Raw genomic sequence first — 24,571 nt, forward strand, 5'->3', positions numbered from 1 at the left:
TTTTTACACCCACTGTTCTCCTCTGTCTACCTCACTGACACGCTTTGGAGCGATGGCGGAGGAGCAGAGCATAGGCCTCGTGTGCAAGAGGACCAGGGTTCGAATCCTGGTGTCATTGACCACCGGGTTTTAAAAAAAGATATACTTCGCAGATCGATAGAATTGCATAACCAGGCCTGGGGTGCGGCCTGATCTCGGTGACCAGAATCTACAACACGCTCCCTCATCAGAATATGATTTTGCCGCCCTGGTGTAGTATTAATTAAAAGAGTAGCGCATAGAACTAGGACTCAGGCATAGAAGGAGACAGGACAAGCGCTAACTATAGGTTTTCCGCCCTGCTGTAGTACTTGGCCGCAACCTTCTATGAACAAACCAATTATTGAGACATACAGCGAGCCAGACGCTCATAAATGGAACGTTTATTTTTACTCCTTGGTCGGAATAGCTGCCAGTGTTCTATCCGGCTACTGGGGCCGCGGCCGTTTCTCTTCAGGCTCCCAGGCGTCCCCCTTCGACGCTGCCACCCCTGCGCCATCAGGAGCCACGACGGCGCTGGTCTCTTGGGGTCGCTTCACTTCGAGGTGGCCCAGCAGGCAGGAGAACTTATCCGTACTGGCAGTGAAGAGGCGAAGGCCGATCTCGACGAGAGTAGACGCGCCCGTGTTGTCTCGCACGTGGTACTTCCTGCCGTGAAAGCAGGCAGAGGGAGAGTGTCCGCGGCTATATGAAAAGAACTTAGTAGGAGCTTCAGGTGGGGTTTAGATAACGTGTTAATAAAGAGAGGGCATTTTATTTAGTAGACCCTATCAGAACAGCTCTACATTTCATGAAGCGAACAGTACAAATCAGGAACAATGCACTGATAAAAGATCGCTATGGAAAATGACACCAGAAACACCCGAAGGGACACGATGCGAAAGGACAACTCGAGTGATCACCGTACAAGAGAGACACAAGAAAAGCCGAATCGCCCGAAGAGGACAACGGTCGAGAGAGAAATATCTCAGCCGTCGTTAGTTACCGCCAGGAAAAGAGGGCTGCCGGCAATCCTGCCTCAGTGCAGCGCTCATGGTCTATGCTGAACCGCCGAGAATATATGGGGTGTTTCAACCAAGATTCCACACAATTTTAAAAAATCTGTTTCTTGAGTTAGGATATCACTATTTTAGGCATAGCATTGTCACCGGTGTAGTACATCAGAATACAGCTAAGCGGTGGTAACCAGCAGGCTGGTTAGCTAATATTAAATATTGAACTATTTAACTACCACCTTTAGGTTTCTTAATTATTGAGTGACGTGCAAACCACCGTAAGTAACAACCATATCAAGTTTATAGAAATTCGAAAACAGCGTTACCCACGGCGCTGTCACAACGAATTTTGGCATTGCGACGAGTTACTTGCACTGGAGAGGTTGTTTTTCCAGCAATATTCTCGATAGCTCGTGTATTTTGGCGTGATGAAGCCAAAATTTGTTTCGCCACAGTGCCCAGTGTAACCGTGTTTTCGAAATTCTAAAATTTGATATGGATGTTGCTTGCGTTGGGTTACGCGCCTCTCAATAATTAAGATGCCCAAGAAGAACAATTAAAAAAGTTGACCCTTTCACGGCCACTAATTCCTGCAGGAATCAAAATACACTGTCTGGCTTCACTGCCTCAAACAAAAAGCGAAACCGAAGAGACACTTGGAACGGACTTCTCGAAAAGGGCACCTAGCCCTCTCTTCGCTTAGTGGGACATCGAGCTTTGCTCTATTCCGGCCAAGTTAAATTTATGCGCCCATCGCTGCTACCTTTCAACAAGACTCGTAATAATTTCGTGAATCGGCTCTGAGCGCAAGTGACATTTCTGAGCTTCCTTAAAATATTGCTCCTTATGCTTGCAATCAGTTTATACTCGATGAAAGGAAGGAATGCCTCCGTGCAGCCTCTCTAATGTTTTCATTTCTACAGGAATCAATAGACCACAATGGCGTATTATGGAACGTTCTATAGACGTTCGCCATCGAGGCATCTTTGGAAGTTCCGAGGGCGTATCATCGTGGACATTTGGTGCAAAAGAATTGTTCGTGTACTTCCTCAACCTCATAGCAGTGAACTCGTGGTTTCTATGCAACGGCCAGCAGATAGCGGCTAACTTCCAAAACAGCTGACATTATTTGCTTTTATCTTGGATGGGCCTGAGGTGCCGCGAAAGTGAGAAAAGGCTTCAAAAAGAAAAAAAGGGGCCAGCAAGCAAGAAGTCAAAGTCCACCCATGAAAAAATATGGTCGACCACCGAACTCACACCCCCCTGGTGTCACAAGGTACGATCAGGTCACTGGCCTTAGTTTGAAGACGTAAAGTAACGTTGCAAGCACTGTGTCCCTTGGTGCACAAAGTGGGTGTGCGCAGAATGGACCATAAGTCTCTGCTTTAGCGACAGCAAGAACTGCTCCGTGGAATTCCACAACAAGATGTGGTACATAATGCTCTAACTGGCCAATGACTCCTAGCGGAATCGTAATAATTATCCCATATCAGGCAAGAGGCCAAGTCAGAATATTTTTCTTTAGTTTTTCATGAGCTTGTAATGAAAAACACAAACAAATGCCTGCTGGGATTAGAAAATTTGGCCCTGAAAGGGTTAGCTATTCAATATTACTCAATCACTCTGATAATTACCATGCCTTAGCTGTAGTCTTTGTACCACACGGCTGACAATGCTATGCCGAAAAGGCGCTGTTTTAACTCAAAAAGCCTGTTTTTAAAAGCTGTGTAAAATTTAAGGTGAAAGTGTCTGTATAGCCAGCATTACACTGTCCTGCAAGTTGCGCATGGTGCATTGATGGCTCCCCTCTTTTGTGCTCTTGTGTTGCGACAGGTGTGGGGTGCCAGGGGCGTTGTCGATCTCCCCTCTCTAGCCGCGTTACCTTGGCAATTCTGCATTGCATTGCCAAAATTTTAATAAACTAAAACTCATCTACTTCGTGATGTAATACTGCAGCCCGCGTTAGGAAGTCAGTGCCCAAGGAAACACAGTTCTATATTTTTGTCACGAGAGTGAGGTTGCCATTAGCAACGCTTCCAGCCGTAGCCTTCGCAAACGTCACTCCACGGTCTTCGGGTAAAAACCAAATTCTATGACAGTGTGCATGTCACTGTTCGAACCTACAATAGGGTGCAGTCAGAGGCTTGATTACGAAGGCATTGCCACCTACGATGGCGCCGCGACTTCACGAAGGTTGCCGTACACTTTCAATGTAGGAAATAAATCTGGCGCATGAGTGCTCACCTGGTACTCCATTCATTTGCATGGTCGCGCGACGCAGCGCTAGGAATGCCGACGTAATCGCGCTTGATCGTGTAGTGGATGTCATCTTGCAGACCGATAGTGAGGCCCAGAAACAAGTCCTCTGTCTCCCCGGTAGGTGCTTTGACCTTCAAGACGAGCGCAACGTCTTGACCGGCTGCAAGAAGCTGGGTGCTCCTGAACAGCTTGATGGTGTAGCTGACGGTGAGCCAGCCCAGCGGAATGTCGCAACCAAATAACCTGCGAGCGGAAAATTTCGAGTAAAGTAACTGCGTCAGGCAGCTACTTTTGCAAGTTCTCACGCAGTAGATCTGAAGAGGCGGGTAGAGAGCAGGCAGGAGCGATAGCTGTCAAGCCGATATTGGTTTTTACTGTTTGCATTTATTGTGTTACATGCACCATCGCCTAATGACTAAATGTATAGGGCCTCCTTTACACCTTTATGTCCCAGCAGGGCCGAAACATTTGAGAAGTGCAGCAGTAGCTGCAACCTCTTCTCCCCTTTCTCACACGCTAAGCTGACCGCTGCATTGCGTCCAGATTCTGATTAATAAGTTCGCGAACAGGCAAGCAGTGATCACTCAGCGTACCATCGCAGTAAGCGCAATCAAATACTATTCTTCTTTAATTATCGGGAATTCCGCAATGATTTCAGTCTCAGATGTGTGCAAAAATACAATACTGTTAATAATTTTACTCGGACGAGGAAATGTAGCTGTGCTTATTGCTGGCAGAGTCCTTGAGGTACCAATACTAAGGAAATGGTCATTAAGCATATTAAAGAGCTCTTTGTCTGCCAGAACGGCATTACCCACACCAAAAGCTGCTCAGTACGCTTGGGCTTTACTTCGCAGAGGAGATGGTTTTCTGAGGCTTAACTTCCCAAAGAGACTAAGGCTATGAGGGACACCGTAGTGAAGGGCTCCGGAAATTGCTTAAACGATTCCACAACATATCAGTGCTTTTGATTGCATCGTTAAACCGCGCCAATAAGTATTAATGCTTAGCATTCCTAAGCTTATTATTTCAACGATTCCTGAACGACATAAATGCTTTGAAATCTGACACATCCTTTGAGTTCATAAATTTCGAATATAGCTTATTCCTAATTTACTTTTAGCTAGAAGGTACCTTGCAGCCTATGGTTTTAGCGAGATTTTTGCTACTCGTGCTCGACGAATACGGAAACGCTTTTGTGTAGGGCTGGCAAGAAAGCGTCATACATGAAGCTTACATAAGTGGTTTCAGGAACATGAGGCCAGTTGTGGGCTTGAATATCAGCACAAAAACCACTTAAACCAATACTAGTGATAACTTCAAAAAATCGCGCTGATGAGTTTTCTATCCTTGCTGCTGTTTTATCTTCAATAAATGTTAAATTCAGCAAGTGACCACTAATGTGCCAGTAGTATGTCAGAAGAAGTGTGCCAAAGGTGCCAGAAAATGAATTCTTCTCTACATTAGTGACAAAGATATCGTCCCTCATTGCATAAGTCGCTTTGGGAATTTATACCCCATAAATCCAAACAAAGATATAAGAGTTTTCGAAGTGGATGTATTACGTGTAGGCTCATTGATGAGGTTTTCAAAAGCCATATGGGTCGAAAACTGATAGCTGACCAGTCTAACAATATTAGCATTCAGGTGAATATTAGCATCCCGCAAGAAGTAAGGAATATTTGCTTTCATATATCAGTAAAACAATAACTGCTCGAAAAGTCGCAGAAAAACGGTGACGTTTGTATGAGGTGGCCGATAAACCAGAAAAAAATTCTTTAGCACTACGGACGCTAAAAGAATGCTTTAAAAACTGCAGGAAAGCACCACCCTTTTTCTGTAGACGACAGAGAGCAGAGCTTTGGTCACGCAGAACGCTAAGAAATGCTTCTTGCAACTAGCTTCTTTGCCTCTAAATGATATTCCCTTTACGACAACTTGTACCACGTGACCGTAGAGAACAGACATCAAGAATGCCCTTCCTGCGCACATCTCAATGACATTATCGGTTGGCAGTGCCTTTTTGTTTTGCACGCCACAATTTTGCTGTGGGTACGCGGCATAACTCCCCAGACCAACATTCCGCGTCCATATGTTCAGGTCCGCATTGCCGTCGTAGTTACGTGACTTCTCAACTCCCTCAGTAGCTGTCCTCACCGCACCTAATGAAATAAAGCAACAATACTAGAAAAATATGTTAAAGATTCTAGGCTACACCTAAGTTCAAATATTAGAAGACAGCTGTCACTCGCCGCAAATCGGACTCGAAGACAGCGGCTGCTTAACGTTCACGTTCCCTACACTCTCTATGTAGCACAGCCTTCCTAAGATGAACCTCGTAGGAGACGGCAGCTCATTGTACGCCACCTTCAGCGAAGAAGCCGTGGTCTGTGCATGTGTGTGTGTGCGTGCGCGCATGCGTCTGTGTATACATGCGTGTCTGCGTGTGTAGAATTTGGCACCGATCAAAGCAGCTAACTGATGGTTGGTGGTACTACTTCTGGAGAATGGCGATGGCACTCAGCGCCCCTGAGAAGTCGGAGCGGTTAGGCGACCCGTCCGGCTACACTCCGGACCCGGAAGGTGTGCGAAAATGCAGCTACCGGAGGGTGCTCCGGAGGAAGCACCTTCCGGGCCTCGAGGGTGCCGTAGCACTATTTGGAGCGTCCACAGGTGGACGTAACTCTGGGAAACGGCCACATTCTACAGACCACAGTTAGATTTAGGCCAAAGTTATGCTCCCCATAACGGTACTGTACGGCAAAAAAAAATAAAAAAACCTGTAATCAGGGCTCGAAACCACGTCACTCCAGAACGCAATAAGTGTCGCTCTTGCCTGGCGCTGTGTAAAGGACTCCTGCGCCGAGCCAAGGCTGAGAGTGCAGTTTATATTTCATATTTTATGTACAGTTCGAAGGTATGAACAGTCCTTAGCGGAGGCTGCAACATCGCGCACACTGAAACGCCAAATAAATACACAGCGACAAGGCGCGACGAGGTACGCGTTAATCCTTCAGAACTGAAAAGGTGGAATCGCCACGCTAAAAAGAGATAAGAGATGCGCTGCATGGGCGAATGAAGTGCCAGGTACTACAGAGCGAAGCGCTAAAGGACGACAGAATGAAGACTCGACGGAACGTCCTTAAGTGGGTCGACCTTTAGCACTTCAAGCCTTCACACAACTAACATCTTTTACACGTAGTCACTACAGTGTCACCTGAAGTAAGCCTCCTCGTCGGCATGCCGCTCGTTGGCATTGAACAGCAGGCGAAGGCAGCTTCCCCCGGTGTATGCGTCATCCAGGTGGACCGTGGCTGAACCGCAGGCGCCGCACAGTCTGTTACCCTGGTCCCGGGGCTGCAGCTGACACTTGGACAGGTTGAACCACGGCGTGTTGGACACCCTCTGGGTTTAAGAGGTGATACTCAGCATACACAGATCGTCCATGACCACACGTCCCCAAGCGGATGCAGTGAGTAAAGTGTAGTGTTCACAGCGCGCAGAGACGAAACTACAGAAAACAAGATAGGACTGACGCAATTATTAGCTTCATCGCAAGTTCTGTTTCGTTGTTTCTTTAGTCGTCATTTTAGAGTATTTTCGAGCTGCCAGTACTTCGCTATACGCGTCTACATCAAGTTCCTGGTGTAGTGAGCCACGGGATCGCACAGTTGTTCGTCATTAGGAGCCAAGGCCTGAAGGCTTATACAGCGCTTGCTACGTGTCTTACACATCAACCAGTGTTACAATCAGGAAGGATGTTTTCTTAATGAAAAAAATTTTTTTTGCATTTTTCGAGAAGTGTAAGGATCTTTCTATTCGTTTCTATTTCTTTTTACTAATACTGATGAAATATAACGCAGTGATACCAGTAGCTTGCTGCCAAATTTGTGCACAGTTCCGCGAAGCAATAAAAATAACCACCGTGACACTCGAATACTGTACAAATGCAAGCAATGCTAGCGTTCTTCAAAGTTTCCTCGAATCGCAGTCGCAGCAGGACTAGGGGCTGCGCAATAAAAGAAAAAAAGGAGAGCAACTTACAGCGCCTGAAGAAAACAGGTTGTTGCCCACGCCTTGGCAGAAGCTGGTGCAGAGCGGCAGGGTTGTCAGGCGCCACTCGGGGCAGACTTCGTCTGGCAAATCCCATAGCCTGCAGACGATAGGTGATGTGACATGAACTTCGAGCAAAATAAATGCTCAAATTCTAATGCGTACCATCATGTCTCCTCTTGGCTTAGCATGGTACGAGCTGCTCTCAGAAACGAAAGATCAAGCAGCATCTTTATCGAACGCCAGACATGAATGCAAAACTCGTGCACAATAATTTATTTTTATACTCTAAAGTTATTACTGCATGGTGGAGACCGCAGCCTTGATGATTGCGTGCTAGAAACAGTGTTACGTTCACGGGCGTTCTTTAGCAATCTTCTTTGTTTAACATCAATTTTGCCATAAATAGTTGGAGTAATTCCTCAAGCAAACCGTAAATGATGATGATGAAAATCTTGTCCGTTATTTCTAGAATATCGACAAAAATCAATCGCTCGATTGTTTTATAACATCTATGACCGCGTAAGCCAACGAGATGATTTTGTTTCACGACCAGAAACATTCCCCGTGGCATCGATCATCATCATAAATTTGGGCGTGTGAAGGCCGATGGCAATGCTTTTTAATGCGAAGAAATATGCGTCACTGGATGTTGTCCGCAGAATGCGTCCACAAATTATGTCCAGAAGGAGCGGTACTCTCACGCGAGCTCAATCAAAACATCAAATTCGCCGGAATTGGTATTCGAACCAGGGCCCTCTACGTGCCAGGCGGGCACGCAACGCATGTGCCGTGAAGGGTCGTTGGCTCAAGCGTGTTTAGACGCACGCAGTGGACTCGTTGTGCTGTGTACAATGGTGAAGTGTGCTGGGGATGCGCACTGGTGTTGACTTGCCAAAAAAAGTTGACGTTATACAAGGGACACGTGATTAGTGTCATGTGACAACAATATGATGGTTTGGTTTGGTTTGGTTTATGGGGTTTACCGTCCCAAAGCGACTAAGGCTATGAGAGACGCCGTAGTGGAGGGCTCCGGAAATTTCGACCACCTGGGGTTCTTTAACGTGCACTGACATCGCACAGTACATGGGCCTCTAGAATTTCTCCTCCAAAGAAATTCTAGCCGCCGAGGCCGGGATCGAACCCGCGTCTTTTGGGTCAGCAGCTGAGCACCATAGCCGCTGAGCCACCGCGGCGGCGACAACAATATGACTTGTAAAGAAGCCGCCGATTTCATCTAAGGTTCACAAGATAAGTGTCATGTGACAGCCATGAGCTGCAAAAAAGTTGCTGCTCCACTTAGGGGTACTGTCCGGCCCCAGATTATTGCAGAAGTTGAAGCTGACATTTTCTCGACGCACTAATACTTCCTCTAATCAGCATGAAACAAACTCGCTATGTAAAAGCAGTCAACATTAGGCCTCCCATCGGCAACGCAAGTTTCTGCGCATCAAAGAGTTAAAATAAACACCCCTACCCAGTGTTGTTTCCTTTTTGGTAACTTTGTTAGTCCGGTGAAGTCTGGCCTTCGCGTTATGACTTAGTTGTTCTTCGTGCTCACAAACGACATTTCCACTGTCCAGGAAGGATAAGTTTCTAGCTCTCGCTGTTGTATGTGCTAGTCAAAATTGTGCCTTCTAAGAAAAACAAAATATCAATAAATGCTCTCATACTCTCTATCAATATCTAAACTGCCTTATGGCTTTGATTCCTCCTCAACTTCTCTAGAACTTTGTAACTTCAAGACAATGGGTTGGAAAGACCCCAAATTGATGAACCTTCTTGGTCGTGCCCTTAGCTCTGACCACCCAGAGTCTTTTCGACCAACCAGAGAGTGAGGCTGACAAATTTTTTTGCAGAACTGCACTGCGATAATGCGATTTTCACTGACTGCTAGCAGCCAAAAAGAAATTTCGTAGTCGATTTTTTAAAGCATCTGCTCGACGACTATAGTACTAAAAATTGCTCGTGCTCTTTGAATAAATGTGCAATAAAGCATTCGCCGATATTCCTGTGCATGTGCATTCACTGCAAGAACCGACATTACAACAGGAGTTCCTCCTCGGCGTAGCGTCACAGAGCGTACGTCACCTTACTCCACACCTCAGTACTCACCGGTATTGGTTCTTCATAAAATTCTTTGTCAGACTTCTGTCGTGTACGCGACCGGCGCCGAAGATGGCTGCCGACAAGCCGTGAGTGCGGACCATTTTAAGTGTCTGAAAAAAACAGCGAGAACCGCAGCCGTCAAAGAAAAGTTCTGCAAGACGAGCGCAGCAGCGGCTTTGAAACCAACGGTCAATAGCTAAGAATGCCTTCAAGGAGTTATGAAAATAGACAAGGAGCTGATTGGAATGAGTGTGCTGCTTACGCACCTGCAGACTTCGAAGGACACGTCACCTAAATATCCACAACCTAATTTAAATAAAGAGCAAAAAAAAAAAACACGCGTCCGGTATGCAGTGCTGTAGGACTGCTGACCGATGCTTTTAGGTGAGGCATTATTTTCCAAGAGTACGAATACAGCGGGTGGCACCCTCCTTCCTCCCCTGACGGCGCGGTTCAGGTGTCCGCCGAGAAATGTGAGACAGATACTGCGCCACTTCCTTTCCTCAAAAACCAATTTACCAATTTACCAATTTTACCGGACATCAAGCTTGCTTATAACATAGAAAGATCCGAGTACACGTTGACCACAGCTAGTGCAGGTACAGCATTGTTTCAAGATATTGCTTTCTCCTGCACTGGACGAAAGTTCATTCATAACGAAGATCATGATGAAGATGAAACATGTTTGGCCAACTAAGGCGTTCTGTCAAAGCGGTAGCTATGCGAAATGCATTGAGAGTCATGTGAATCCTTCAGAAAAACCATCGAATGTTATTAGGCTCCAAGGAACACGCGAGGTTCCCTTTCATAATTGTGGATGTGATCTTACGATTTACTTTGGTAACCATTTTCTACCACAGGGCAAAAATAAGACATCTTAAGCCTGCACATCACTTGGAAAGATTATGCCACTGTAGACGTAAACTGCAGAGGTAAACACTTTCAGGAATTGCATATTTACTGTTGAAAATAAAGCCGAAGTGCCGCCTTGGCCCGAGTCGGAGCGCTCGCGCAGCAACTGGCAGCAATTCCTTCCATAAGTGGCATAGGCCAGACGTTTCGACTGCGTTTTTCTCCGATTCCTGCATCATTACCCTCTAGAGTGCAGAATATATAGGTCACTTAAATTTGCACTATGGTTTTTGTCCTTTAATAACAAAATCAACTTCACCTGCTAATTTTATCTCGCTACCACCATGATTTTGTTACAAAAGGTGTAGGATATAATAATTTACTTATTTCAACCGATAGCCATTGGCTACCACAGTTATAATATTTGAAGAGGGTTACATTAGGACACGTGGCGGGAACAAAAGTCAGTTTAATAGTATCGTGGTTAAGCCTGCTTCCAATGATAAAAAACAAAGCGACCGCATAATCGAGCGACGAAACAACACTTCACAACAAATTGCTCCAAAGCTTTTTCTCAGCAGGGAAAATGAATAGAGATGTGAAGAACGCTTTTTGGAAGAGTATTCTAATAAATTGTTCCAAGCGATAGCGCTGATGAGTCGAAAACGGTAGTTGTTCCCGAAGGAAATTAGAAAATTAGGTTATTGGGCAGAATATGCTTACCCAGCATAGGCTGGGTAAGATGTAAGCTGAAAAGACGATGGCTGTAAACAATTTTGTTACACAGGCAAATAAGTTCCTGTGTTGCGCGATTTTTTTCTGAGGATAGGACAGCAAGGACTTAATTGTAGTTACCCTGAAGTGTCGGATGTAGTCTCCAACAGTGCGAGGAGCTACAGTACTTTTATGTTCTCGTGCCAGCAGATTAAGCAAGCAGTCTTGAGGTGCTGGCCAATTGAAACACACGTTTTTAAGTTGGGGTGGCCTAATCATAGATAGATAACTTTCGCGGGGAAGAGGGCACGCATCTGAGGTTGTCTTCTGAATGCACTGATGTACGGTTAGCTTTGCAGAATCTTTTTAGTGTGTGCTGTTCATGAAGGAATAGGTAAAGAATGAACTCCGAGGTAGTCGCTTCTAGTCGCGAGGTTGAGTGGAGTGTTATTATGGGGAAAAGTAAATAGAAGATGAGAATGTTGCGGCTAACTGCCATAATCCTGCTTTCACCAGTTTAAAACGATAGTTGCCGTAATGAGCAGCAGCCATTTGGCGTGAAGAAAAATTAGCCTCCTAGTATTGCAACACGATCAATGCCTGAGCGGCAAAATATGAACGCATCCTGCAGAACTGCATTAGGTCAAAATTTCAGTAGAGACACATGCGCATATCCTGCGCCAATGCAGGAATCTGATATAATAAATGGGCTCCTGTGAACACAGTGCTATGTGCAGCTTTAACAAAGCGTGTGCAGGCAAGACAGTGTGTTTTTGATGAGTGTGAGGTATTTGCGTTCACCCAGAAGCAAAAATATCTGCTGTGATAAAAACTTCCACCCTCACCTTTCTTGACCACCTCCCCTGGGACCGATTTTTTAAAGTAGGCAGAACAAAACGTCGGATAACACTTTCACTGCCCACTTTGACTCCTTCTTTAGCACGACTCTCTCTCTTATTAGATGAGTTCGGTTGTATCCATGGCTCTGTTCGCAGTAATGAGGTATGTAATGGGGTCACACGCGGGCACCTTACGTCCCCTGTCGGAGCACACGACAACTATTTTATTAGTTGTCGTGTGCTCCAAAAGGGGGCGTCAGGCATCCGTGGGTGACCTCATTACTTCGAATCCGCGCACTCTGACGTCATCACCATTTCGACCAACCGAAAAGCGTGACGCCTCTGTGGACAACCTTCTGTCGACAACTGTGAGGCACTGAAGGCTTTCGCCTTAAAATGTACGAGCTGTGAACGCCAGAGTCTATGTACAGCACATGTCTTACCTAGAGGGAAACAAGAAATTAATAAACAGGCTCTTCAATAAAGAGGAAAGTATATTTCGTCACGAAGCGGAAAAAAAGCGCGGAGAGCTCTAGAGGAAGAAGAAGCCTGAAGGATGATGCTTCGCGGTGAAACCTGAAGTTCCCCACGTCAGTTTTCTTCGAATGTCGTGTTTCCTCTAAACATGACACATGCTGTACAGTATTTGTCGTAAAGTTTCAGAACAATGGGTTTGCTTCTCGGTCTTGTAGTAGGGCAAAGTGGCACCTCTCAGGATCAGAAACCGTGATTATGGGGGAGACTCCTATTCCTCGCTCTCAGGACACAGCACTGCTTGAGAGGAGTCTACGCCTTGAGGAATTACAAGCCACGTTGTGCACGGTATAAGCAAACGATTTCACAAATAAAAGACGAAAAACATTATATCTGCAAAAAGGCACCTAATGAGAGGGTGGTAATAAGAGGATGGTGGTGTATGGGGGTTTAACGTCCCAAAGCGACTCAGGCTATGAGAGACGCCGTAGTGAAGGGCCCTCTAGCATCAGTCATGTACTTTAGTTTGAAAGAAGTTAGGTGGGCGGATGAGGTAAAGAAGGTTGCGGCGATACGGGGTCGCTACTGGTAAATGACAGGGTTAATTGGAGAGACATGGGAGAGACCTTTGCCCTGCAGTGGGCATAGTCAGGCTGATGGTAATGATGATGATGATGACGAGTACCTCGGACATTCGGTAGCCACTCTGGTGCAGCGTTTCTCGGCTAAACACATCGACGCCGGCGTAGACATGGGCCTTGCGATCGCCTGCCAGTTGCGCCGACCTCAGGAGCGTTTCATCAGTCCAGAAGAAATGGAGGAAGATGCCGTCGCAGAGGTCAAAGAAGTCCAGGTTGTTATAGTTGAGCTCATTTTGTGGGCTCATATTTCCGTGCGTATCTACGCCGTCGTACCAGATTATCAGCGAATCGGTTACAGCGCTGTGGGTCTCTGCCGTGATGGCCGCGAGCAGGTCCTTCAAGAATGGTACCCAGCTTGCATCCTGAGGAGAGATAAGGATCGTTGCGCTAAACACCTGTCTCCGAATAACTGCTGCATGTGCCCTAGATGATCCGCTTTTTCCTGAACACATGCAGAAGAAGTGCTTTAGCTTTTTTTTGTGAAAGAGACCGTCTTAACTGAGGACATACTCTCAAGATTGTATTCTACAATGAGCAATCAGTAATATACCACAAAAACCATGACCGGATCCGCCAACGGTGACCTTCTACGCGTCAGCAAGGAGGAACTCCAGTTGAACTCAGCTTGTGTGGTAGTGTAGTTACTCCTTTTTCTGAGCTGCACACGTAAGCAAGCTTGGTATTTCCAGGAAAGGAACCCACAATACTCATCAGGCGCCTTTGGCGAATGCGGCGGTGGGAAAGCCGCAACTCTTGATGCTGACCCGAGCAGCCAGAAGTGGTCCAGCACTAACCACGACCTCTTCCCTTAAAGAGACCTGATATTGTTGTTGCTTTCGTTGAATAAATATTTGTAATGTCTGGAATGCCGCATTTTCCGGCGTCCAGTCCCGATTAGCAGCACGCTGTTCTATATTAGTTGCGGCGCTGAAACGCGTGCCTTGTATTCGGCACATAAAAATGCCGGCGATTTCTTCTTTCCCGAGCAGCTCAGCAATGCTCTTGTTTCTTTGCGCCTATATTTGCGGTATTTCATCTCCACTACAGTGATATCATAATGCACCACCTATATCAGCTATCTTAACCTCTCGAAATTAAGCGACATCGTGATCGCGCTGACAGTGTTGCACTGCATGAAAGGGGCACGGACAGCTGCGCTTACGTTTGACTGCCCGCTGCAATATGAACAGACACAACACATTCTATTTAATACAAGATTGAACGGCTAGGAATAGTACTTTGTGTACAATGGATTAAAAATGTTATTGAACGTTAGGCAATAAAACACGGCCTACATTCCCACAAGACTGAAGGAAACCGGTTACATCAGGGCTGTTCTTTCCCGCAAATGAATCACCTATGACAAGCGATTCCAGATGTTTTAATAGGAACTGTCTAATGCGGCGCTGCCATGACCAGCGCTTACTGACAATATAAAGAAAAGGATCATCTTCCTTATGAGTCTTGCCAGTAAAACACATGCTGAAAGTTTTTTCCTTATACTTAATAACAGCATTTTTCATCTTTTTCAATTCGAGATTTGTACAGAGGGAGACTGCGATGACTTTAGCCGGCTTGATGCTTCTTGTATCGAAATTTCTCTCAACGGCACAGCAGGTATTTTCTTTGTAGATTCCTGGTGGAACCACTACGAAACTCCATCCTTATCTACCTGCAATAGCCGCAGATCTCTGTCTTTGAAAATCGAGAGCGTTGATCTCTGACCGGCTTCCTGGGGTTCTTTTCAGTCGATTTGCGAATCGGTTGCTAGATCCTACAAAGACTTTCCCTCTGCGGCTTCTGAACTAAATGCGTTTTTTTCTCAGGTCTCCAAGAAGTTTTCTTTATCGCACTATTAGGTTCCGCGGTCTTTATATTGCGCAGTTTCTACAGCTTTTCTCCGCTCTATTACACCCCAGAATCTTCATAGCCTAATCTTAAGCTTGAATTCCAAGAAAGCTGCTGACATTGATAATAACAAAATGAGAGACCTCCAACGTAACTTGACAATATTGCATTAAGTGCTTTTTATCATGTTGAACAGTTTTATTGCTGACTGCTTCATTCCTTACAATTTAGAAGTTGCCGTAGTTAAACCACTACATAAAGGTGGCTCACTAAAGGCTAAAATCTACCTGCTATTGCGCAGATTGTCGAAAAGCACCTACCGCGAATTATGTGTAATTTTGTTCTCAGTAATAATATCCTATCAGACGCACAGTTTGGTTTCATTGAAGGTAAAGGAACGGTTTTGTTACTTGAAAGTCTTAGTGATTTCATTTAGTCATGATTCGATAATAACAAATTAATATGTGGTTAGTTTTGGGGCGCCAGCAACGCTTTCGATTGTGTTCGGCATGACCTACTGCTCAAAAAAAACTTGTTGCATGGGATTCAGGGGTCCGTTTAATGATTTTCTGAAAGACTATTTTCCAAATTGAGCTCAAGTTGTCGAAATAGGGAGGACTCAAAGTGCTGCGTCATTTTCGTCAGCAGGTGTTCCCCAGGTTTCTGTTTTAATGCCTTTGCTGTTCAATTAATTTATAAAGGATTTATCAAATGCTGTAACAAAATTTTACATTTTTCAATAAGCTGATAAACGCCTTTTCTTGTCAACAAATGCTTCGCTGCCTGTGGCCATGGATACTCTCAGAACGGATGTGGTAAATGTTATGGACTGGTTTTTAAATAATTCTATTTCCATTAATCAACAAACAACTAAGCTCATCTCTTTCTACAATCTCCATAAAGAGCTCCCCTTTTGTTGAACCTTTATTTTGCTATTATTCACATTGTCTTAATTGTTGTTGCATTCCTATTAATTTTTCAAAAAGTGTCATTCACCGCCATTCATGTCATTCATCTTGAGAAACATGTCTTGGAAGAGTCATCTTATCTTAGTATCTAACAAGCTTCGTGGTTCATCATGTATACTATAAAATGTTCGGTATTTATTATCTTTTCAGACCCGTAAAACTTACTGCACATTCCATTTTTTATGGTATCCTCAGATATATAGTTACTGTATTTTATCACGGCAGAAAAACTTAGCGCATGATATTAAATGCAACACTAACGATCATTCCTCGATCAATAGAATATAACATGGATGTTTCACCTGAGTGTAGTCTATTTTCGTTTTTAAAACGACCTTCTTTTGATGCCCCTTTTTTATCGTGCAGTTATTTGTGCTCACTTTTGGGGAAGCGAATGTTTGTTCCTCTCATTTCTGTTCGTTTTTTTCGACATTACCCTCGTTTTACGGTACCTCGCTGCCACACTCATTATGGCCACTTCACTTTAATTATTATGAATCCAAAACTGAATTCTCTGCATGATCCTATCTTTTCAATTTTTTCACTGGCAGAATTAAAGGATTTCATAGAATATCTTCTGTCGGTAACTTAGCTGTTTCTTTGTTCTTATTTTGTTATGAAGATTACTTTTTTGGTAGTTTTTCACGACTATATTGCAGCATCTTCGTCATTCACCAACTAGCCAAGCAAAAAGTTCTGCCGGTAAAAAATTGTAGTTAGTCGTAAATAAGTAGTAAACGCGGCCTTTTTTGCAATTCTACCAGGACGCGACTAGAAAAAAAAGAGTGCGCAGGAGATTACAAGAACTGTGACAAACTGCTTATAGTCGCTGAAAAGCGATTTCTTTTCTTTCGGAATGAACATTCTTAAATGTTAACGTTTAAATAATTGCGACACTTCCACACAGCTCTGTTGTAGTTTGTGCATTGTTTCGTGGTGTGCAGCTCAGCGTCTTAACTTTCAACATTTGCTTTTTGTGAACCAGTACAGTATTCTCGTGCAAAGGCTTCGCCACTTAGAAGCGACGCTAGTTACGTATCCCCAAACGCACTATAGATAGCGGTAAAGGAATCTGTCAAAAGTTTGCTGTGCAATACAACTTTCAGCGCCAAATAATGCAAGTGGTTGAAGACCACAAAGCCAAGACCGAAAGGGCTATTAGCGCGTGTGCACAAAATAGAGAGATGGCCTGCTTGGCTTGTACGTGCTGCTAGCTAAACCCTGTAGCGTGTCCTAAGTCGCGACATTTTCGACCTTTATAATTTTATATTACCTACATATTTCATGCCGATATTGTTACAACGAGGGAGCCCAGCGTGGTAAAATATCAGAAGCGGGCACAGACCACAGTGCATTGAATGCGGACGAGCCATCCGTCGAACTTTCCCAGCGTAGCAACGAGAGCTAGCTTTTCGGCGACTTGAGGAAGAAGCCCACAGTCCCTGATTGTGTCGATGATTTTAAGGCCTTTCTCCAATTCCAGCATGAAAGTTCCTGAAAGGACGAAAAACATATATGCTATCGCACTGCCTGCCGTGGCTGACATCACGCAAGCGTACCTATACGGGACTTGCAGCTATACGGGACTTGCAGTCGTTCGCAAACATGCCTAGAGTAGCCTAGGACTCCGAACAGGTCCTTATCATACATGCAGTCTCAATCATTTTCAACTACACATGGCTTTAAAAGGTATTGAGGGCGCACCAAGCAGCGGCGATTGTCTGAAATTCCCAGCAGAGCGGGCCGCTTGAGCGATCTAGATCCGTGCGTGGAAAACTGTACACGATCACGCTACGTGGTATTCTTCCCTCTTCATCAAAGCACAAGTGAAAGGGAGGGTGGCTCCACTATTGCTAGTCTTTCTTTGCCCCGGAAGAGGTCTATGCAGTGTCGCAATATTGCGCAGTAGCCTTTTACCTCTTCTCGACACATTATTTCTAATATTTTCCAAAAAAATACTTTCGCCATAAAATAGCAAAAATAGAGGGAGTAGCGGCAGAAAGTAGAATAAAAATGAAAAAACCCCAACACCACAAACAATTTGCTGCTCTGTTTACGAGTTGCACGAGTGAGAGCACGTCATTCACGGCGAATGAGCGGAGATCCACGTACTGCTTTCCTTGTTCATTTAGCTGCTCTCTCTTGACCGCATTTAAACTATTCTGTAACGAATATTCACATACTCCCAAATTACACTTCCTTAGGACAGTCAGCGGTGTTGCATTACACTTATCGGCCTAGACGTAATAGCTATACTCGGGGACAGCGTTAAGGTAATGCAGTGCAAGCCACGACTCTGAGGTGCCTGCTTCTCATGGCGTTCATAAGCCAAGCGCAAATGCCTATGAGCTCGTGTCGATCTCTCGTTGCTTGCACACCATATCCTCAGGAAGCTGTCCCAATGAATAGAAAGTTGTTGCTTTTAATTTTTATTCGGTGAACAAAACCCTAAAAATGCGCTGACTTATAATTAAAGTTGTCAGAAACGTAGTTCGAATTGCCTGCACCTACTGCAGCCAAGTGTATATTTAAACCTTCGCCAAAAGTAACGTAGGAGACTTGTCATATGGCGACCGCTGAAGATCTCGTGGGCTACGTGCATTTTGCAATCGTTCCACTACGTCCACGATTGCCGCGTTTGAACGCGTAACACTCACCCTAAATTTCTTAGGCTGCATTCATCTCTGATTCTCATTAAAGCGCGCAGGACATTGACGCTGCTCACCCAAGACCTTGACGCCGTGCTTGTGGGCAGCCGAGATCCAGCCGGGGGGTGGTATGGTGACCAGGTTGTGCGTGTGGTATACGAACGTGTTAATCTTTTGCCACTCGTGGAAGCGGTATGCGTCGGCGTCCTCGGAGCCGTGGATGAACCTACCGCGCCAACCAAATAGACTAAATTGTGCAACGCTCTGAACACAGCTTCGTGCCTCAAACACCTCCAGTACATATCGTGAGGTATGCAATAGGCATTGCATTGTAGCAATAATGGACGTGGAGGGCATTATGACAAAGATATACCTACCGCCATACTTGAAAAAAAAAACAGCGGACCATTAGGACACCAACTGAACATAACGCTGTCCTTTAGCGCTGTTTCGTCTTATCTTAGTCAGTCCGCGTCTTAAGGGTGCGCAGTTTTTTTTTTTTTCAAATATGGACTACAACTAGCCCGTCCGACCACCCTTGCGTATCGCCAGCGTTGCGAAATTTCGTTTGCACATGCTGTGAGTACCTTTGAAACATGGTGAGGTGTATGTGTTATGTAGCGCTGACGACACCGTTTGACAAGAAATGAAGTGGCTGGTGCACATGCCACTGAAATGAGCTTTTTGGTGGGTTCAGTTGCGCCCACAAAGTAGTTAAGAATTTATCAGCAGAGATACCAATTAGCGCATGTGGCTGTCGTCAAAAAACAGAAGCACTGCTGCTCTAGGGTGCACGACATTTCAACCTGACAGAGTGAGTGAAGAAACTTTATTTCCGCCAGAAGAAGACCCGTGCCCATCCGGGTCCGCACGCAGGCGTCCGGGGAGGGGCAGCGTCGCAGCTGGAAGACTAGCAACGGTATAGTCGCGCAGCTTCTGCTGCCAGGCGGGTAGCCGCTTTGGGATGAATCGGTAAAATTTTTTGCCACTAGCAACACGTGTCTCACGTGCAAACTTCTGTCAGGTTGGAGGTGTCAACCTGACAGAAGTTTGCACGTGAGACACGTGTTGCTAGTGGCAAAAAATTTTACCGATTCATCCCAAAGCGGGTTGAGCGGGCGCTGCGTTCGCCCGAGGATTCGTGGCCGTTGGAGGCGGTACCGGGAAGCGGGAATCATGGTTTTGGTGACCGCGGGGAGAGTAGAACTAGAGGTATTGAGTCCCAGCTGCTTTCCTGCCAAGCTGTTCTTCCTGACTTCGAAGCCCTGGTCAGGACTCAGCAGTCCGGCTTCGCACTGCTCTTCGTTATTAAAGATATAACCAGGTGGCGAGTGGTTAGAACAGGTTCATTTATTCTTACTTATGCTTACTCTGTGGGAGCAATGCTATATGTCTCTGTATACCGCAGGGTAGGGGAAAGAGTTTAATGAATACAGGAGAGGAAGTGTGGAGGGCGGTCAAGTATATGAGATTGGCGTGCATCTCAGCTTGGAGTAACGACAAATTTACCCCCTGATTTTTCGTGAGGGATCTGTGAGCCAGGGATTGTTTAGTCCTCCGAGCCTTAAAGTGAGTTGTGATTGCCTGCTATGTAATCATGCAGTCCGGAACAAAGAGGGGCGCTTCCCTTGCGAGGAAAAGGTAAAGGTCCTAAGATAACCCCAATTAACATGAATCCAGTTCTGCGTGCTTCCAAAAGTTCCAAATAATTCTCATTGGATCTCCCGCCGTAAACAAAAACGCGAGCCGGAAGTTATCAACAACTATTACGCTGGTTTAAGCAATTTTCGGTCTCATAACTGGTGAAATGCTGAGTGAAATATTTGCTAGGGTACGCGTTTGATGATCTTTTGTGTATGCCATAATGGGGCTGTTCGCACCACATCAAAATGCAGAGCAATTTTATTTCGCCATCCGTACTAAATTTTCTCTTATCTGAGGTGTTAATTAGTACTGCTGGATGAAATCCTTCACAGTCGCACAGTGATGTTTCTTTATGCCTAATTCTACCATTATTCGACTCTTTCTTTTTCTCTGAAGCACCCTAAAGGAAGTGCTAACTCAAGAAACTGGGAAAATCTACCTATTAAACTACACTCAAACTCCGTAAAAAATTACTTTGTTTCGTCAACATATTGTACTGCTGAAATTATGTGATACAGGTAAAATTCCTCAAATCAATCATCAGTGCAGTAGCAGACTTATAAGCATACACGGAGGTATTGTAAATGCAAGTAATACGCATCCTCCACACCCCACTCCACTGCGGAAAGATAGGGCGGCGCTGGTGAATACTCTCAAGTTTAGTCATCACTGCGCATAAATACCCCCGAAAGCAGAATACTCAAAAAGAAGATAGAACAGCAGTTCGGTTGGTAGAGCACCGGACGCAAAATTTAGAGGCCTTGGGCTCGGATTTCACCGGAGGCATGTCGTTTCTTTTCAGCTTTGTAATCAATTATCTTTCCACAAATTCAAAAAAAAAGACAACATCCCCTATGTCCCTTGGCTTCGGTGGCTATTTGCTTCCGTCACGTAAAGAGCCATGAAGGAAATATAATAGAAGTGAGCGAGGGCGAGGAAAGAGAAATGAGTGCGGATACATACACGTCATGCCATGAAGGCGAAGTAAAAAAGACGCTAGCGTTCTGCGCGACGTCAGCACGCGTTAACAAATCCCGGGTAGTCAGAACTAGAGCGACACCTGTCTCTCCATTCGTTAACTACCTTCGTGAACCCTTTCATTACGGCGCGGTTAAGGTGTTGAGTGAAAGTGAGGCAGTTTACTCGCCTTACTTTTTCTTGTAACTATTTTTCAGAACGTGTGAGCGGAGTGGGTCCGGACAATGCCTCCAGGAATACTAGGGGTGCTGATCCAATCCGCTTGTTGTCTAGGCCACAATAAGTAACTTATCTTACGCTTCCATTATGCAGACGTTCCTCTAGCGCCTAAAAAGAGCAACAGGGAGCCTACAATGGACTGCCGAAGGCTGGATACGCATTCTTGACGAGTACCAAATGAAATAGCGTCACAATCTTTTGGAATTAGTGAAAATGACATGACAGCAATCGCACAATCCTGGTCCCGTTCATTGCACTGGAAGAGTTATGCAAGAAAGCGGAGTTTGCAAAGCGGGACGTGCAGAAACCACTCCATTGCGGCCCATGCCCTAGATGAAAACGTAACAACAGTTTTTTAAGCTAACACGAAAAACTCACTTCTCTGGGCGCTGGAGCTACAAAATCATTCTTATAGCGGGAAACTCGGATCTCGAAAGCCGTGCCGTTGCTCGTCTAATGCAGCTTTATATTTAATGCATAACTGGACTTCGAACAACCTTCCCTAAACTGTTAATGTTAGACGTTTTGACTATGGTTCAGTGTCAGTGACGGCGTTTTGTGTGTTTTCATAAAAAAATTGCTCGCGAACTCATAGACCATCGCTTCTTCAGGCACGCTACTTTCCCAACCGATCACAAAAGTCTACAACTCGCTGTGCAGCGCTCGTAACTTCTGCCGCGTAGTATCAGGAAGCTTCCTTTAAGTATACATCATTAATAATACAGTGCACCACGACAAAGTATGAATTAACATAGTTTCGAGCGTTGTGCGTGTTTCGTTTGTTCATTCTGTACAATCTTGCAATAACACGGCAGCTTGGGAATTATGTCGCACCTTTCATCGGCTCTGTGAGAATCTCCGAAAAACCACCTACAATATAAGGGGCAAAACGTCACCGTCATCATCAGAAGTCGGACTACGCCCTAAAGAGGACAAAACTGTCCCATTACTCGTGCTGGCATTCTCCAGTGTCAGCTGCTGCGCACCTTATCCCCGCAACTTCCTAATCTTCTTCGAATCCGCAATGTCACACTAAGAGAAAATTGGTTTCTTCTCTTTCCATTACGCGCCACGTCACGATCATTTCTTAATCTGGGCGTCAGCTAGGGACCCATTCATCATCATCAGCAGCAGCCTGACTACACCCACTGCAAGGGAAAAGGCCTCTCCCATGCCTCTCCAATTAGCCCTGTCCTTTACCAGTTGCTCCCGGCCGCGGCGGTTTAAGTTCTCTGGAGGAGAAATTCTAGAGGCTGGTGTGCTGTGCGATGTCAGTGCACGTCAAAGACCCCTAGGTGGGAGAAGTTTCCGGAGCCCTCCACTACGGCGTCTCTCATAGCCTTAGTCGCTTTGGGACGTTAAACCCCATAAACCAACCAACCAACCTTTACCAGTTGCGGCCACTGTATCCCCGCAAACTTCTTTACCTCATCCGCCCACCTAACTTTCTGCCGTCCCCTGCTACGTTTGCCTTCTCTTGGAATCCACTCCGTTGCCCTTAAAGACCAGCGGTTATCTTGCCTTCGCATTACGTGCCCTGCCCAAGCCCATTTCTTCCTCTTGATTTCAACTAGGATATCATTAACCCGCGTTTGTTTCCCCACCCACTTCGCCCTCTTCCGATCTCTTAACGTTACACCGATCACTTTTCTTTCCATAGCTCGCTGCGTTGTTCATAACTTAAGCTGAACCCTATTTGTTAGCCTCCACGTTTCTGCCCCATAGGTGAGTACAGGTAAGATACAACTGTTGTACACTTTTCTCTTGAGGGATACTGGCAAACTGCCGTTCTTGATCTGAGAGAACCTGCCATATGCGCTCCACCCCATTCTTATTCTTCTAGCTATTTCTCTCTCATGATCCAGATCTGCGCTCACTAGCTGCCCTAAGTAGACATGTTCTCTTACTATTTCCAGCACCTCGCTACCAACTGCGAACTGCTGTTCCATTAAAAATTCAGGGGCACTTTGTCTAAAGTGCGTAGAGGCGAAAGCGTTTTCCGCACCACTTTGACTGCTTCTGTGGCACTGGTGGCGTCACGTGTAATTGAGTACTAATTACTAAGTGATGACAAATAACTAATTAATGGTTAATTACTGATTAATGGCCGAATACTAATTAAATGCTAATTAATGACGCTTAAGCTTCGTCTTTAGGAGTGGAACGCGGCAGCGTGTTGTAGCGCTGCCAGGGAGTCCCCGGAACGCCACCACCCTTTCGGCGCGATGCCTTGCCGTTTGAACGTAACGCTTTTTGAGGAAAGGAAATGGCGCAGTAATTCTTTGTCATCTCGGTGGACACCTGAACCGCACCGTAGAGGAAGGGAGGAAGTGGGAGTGAAAGAAGAAAGACAAAGATGGCCCGTAATGAAGAAAATGAAAATTGTATTTGAGGAAAGGAAATTACGCAGTAACTGGCTCACATATCTCGGTGAACACCCGTCAAAATTCAGGGGGGGGGGGGGCGATGGCGTTCAAATAGAACGCCATCGCCCATTCGGTTCTACGCCTCGCTCGTCGGTAAATTGGTTTTTGAGGAAAGGAAATGTATCCGTCTCTCATATCTTGGTGGACACCTAAACCTCGCCGGAAGAGAAGGGAGGAGGACGGCAGTGAGCGAAGACACCGTATTCACTAGACGCGCCTTTGTTCATTCCAAACCATCGAGCTGGCATGGCGTAGTGGATAGCATGCTCGTCTCGCACTCTGAAGACCGGGGTTCGATTCCCGAGCTCGACCAATTTCCTACTGGGTTTTGTTTATTTATATGGCCTGACTAGAAAAGTTAATTAGGCTAATTGGGTAATTAAGTAACTTACTAAGCTCAGTCCCACTTACTTGGAGCATCACTGTATGATCCCTTCAATTGGTTGCGTGGTTACTAGCCAGAGTATAATTGGCCCTGTTTAAAATTGGCGCACTGTGACGTCACGACCGTTTCAACCAACTGAAAAGCGTGACATTTCTGTCGACAGCTGCTGCTCACAACGATGAGACATTAAAGGCTTTCGCCTTAACAAGCGTTTATTACCTTACCGACTCGGCTACGTTACATTCAACGCGCCGTGTATAACTGCATTGCCGCCGAACACAGCAACCCTGTGGACTCACCTGTCCTCATGGTAACCGCCCATCACGTCATGGCAGAAGAGGATCTTAGGGTCTTCCGGCTTTCCCCGCCTGATGGTAGAATTCAGCGGTTCCACGGCGCAAAACAGCGGCTCCTTGTACTCGAGCAGCTCATGTAGAGTCTTAAGCGGCCCAGCCTCCCGGTCACGCATCCGAGGCGGTG

General features: G+C 45.6%; 1 protein-coding gene across 1 annotated transcript; it reads right to left on the reverse strand.

Annotated features, from left to right (window-relative positions):
* Window positions 1-467: 467 nt before the first annotated feature.
* On the reverse strand, window positions 468-24,560 carry LOC149327265 (cytosolic endo-beta-N-acetylglucosaminidase-like). The gene is made up of 8 exons (XM_089564830.1): window positions 24,391-24,560; window positions 18,517-18,665; window positions 17,137-17,285; window positions 13,020-13,337; window positions 9,462-9,565; window positions 7,338-7,446; window positions 6,511-6,698; window positions 468-687 (listed from the first exon to the last, which is right to left on the reverse strand). The coding sequence occupies exons 1-8, from the start codon at window positions 24,558-24,560 to the stop codon at window positions 468-470; spliced, it is 1,407 nt and encodes a 468-aa protein (XP_089420956.1).
* Between the last annotated feature and the right edge of the window lie 11 nt (window positions 24,561-24,571).

The sequence above is a fragment of the Amblyomma mixtum genome, chromosome 10, assembly GCF_055824585.1.
Source record: "Amblyomma mixtum isolate Tamu chromosome 10, ASM5582458v1, whole genome shotgun sequence".
Taxonomy (NCBI): Eukaryota; Metazoa; Arthropoda; class Arachnida; order Ixodida; family Ixodidae; genus Amblyomma; species Amblyomma mixtum.

Excerpts from the sequence above, each read along its gene's own strand:
- LOC149327265 (XM_089564830.1), bottom strand. The coding sequence starts at position 24,560 with ATGCGTGACCGGGAGGCTGGGCCGCTTAAGACTCTACATGAGCTGCTC. Across the intron at positions 17,286-18,516 it reads GCACGGCGTCAAGGTCTTGG|GAACTTTCATGCTGGAATTG; the intron begins GTGAGCAGCGTC and ends TCGTCCTTTCAG. Across the intron at positions 13,338-17,136 it reads TCCGCATTCAATGCACTGTG|GATGCAAGCTGGGTACCATT; the intron begins GTCTGTGCCCGC and ends ATCTCTCCTCAG.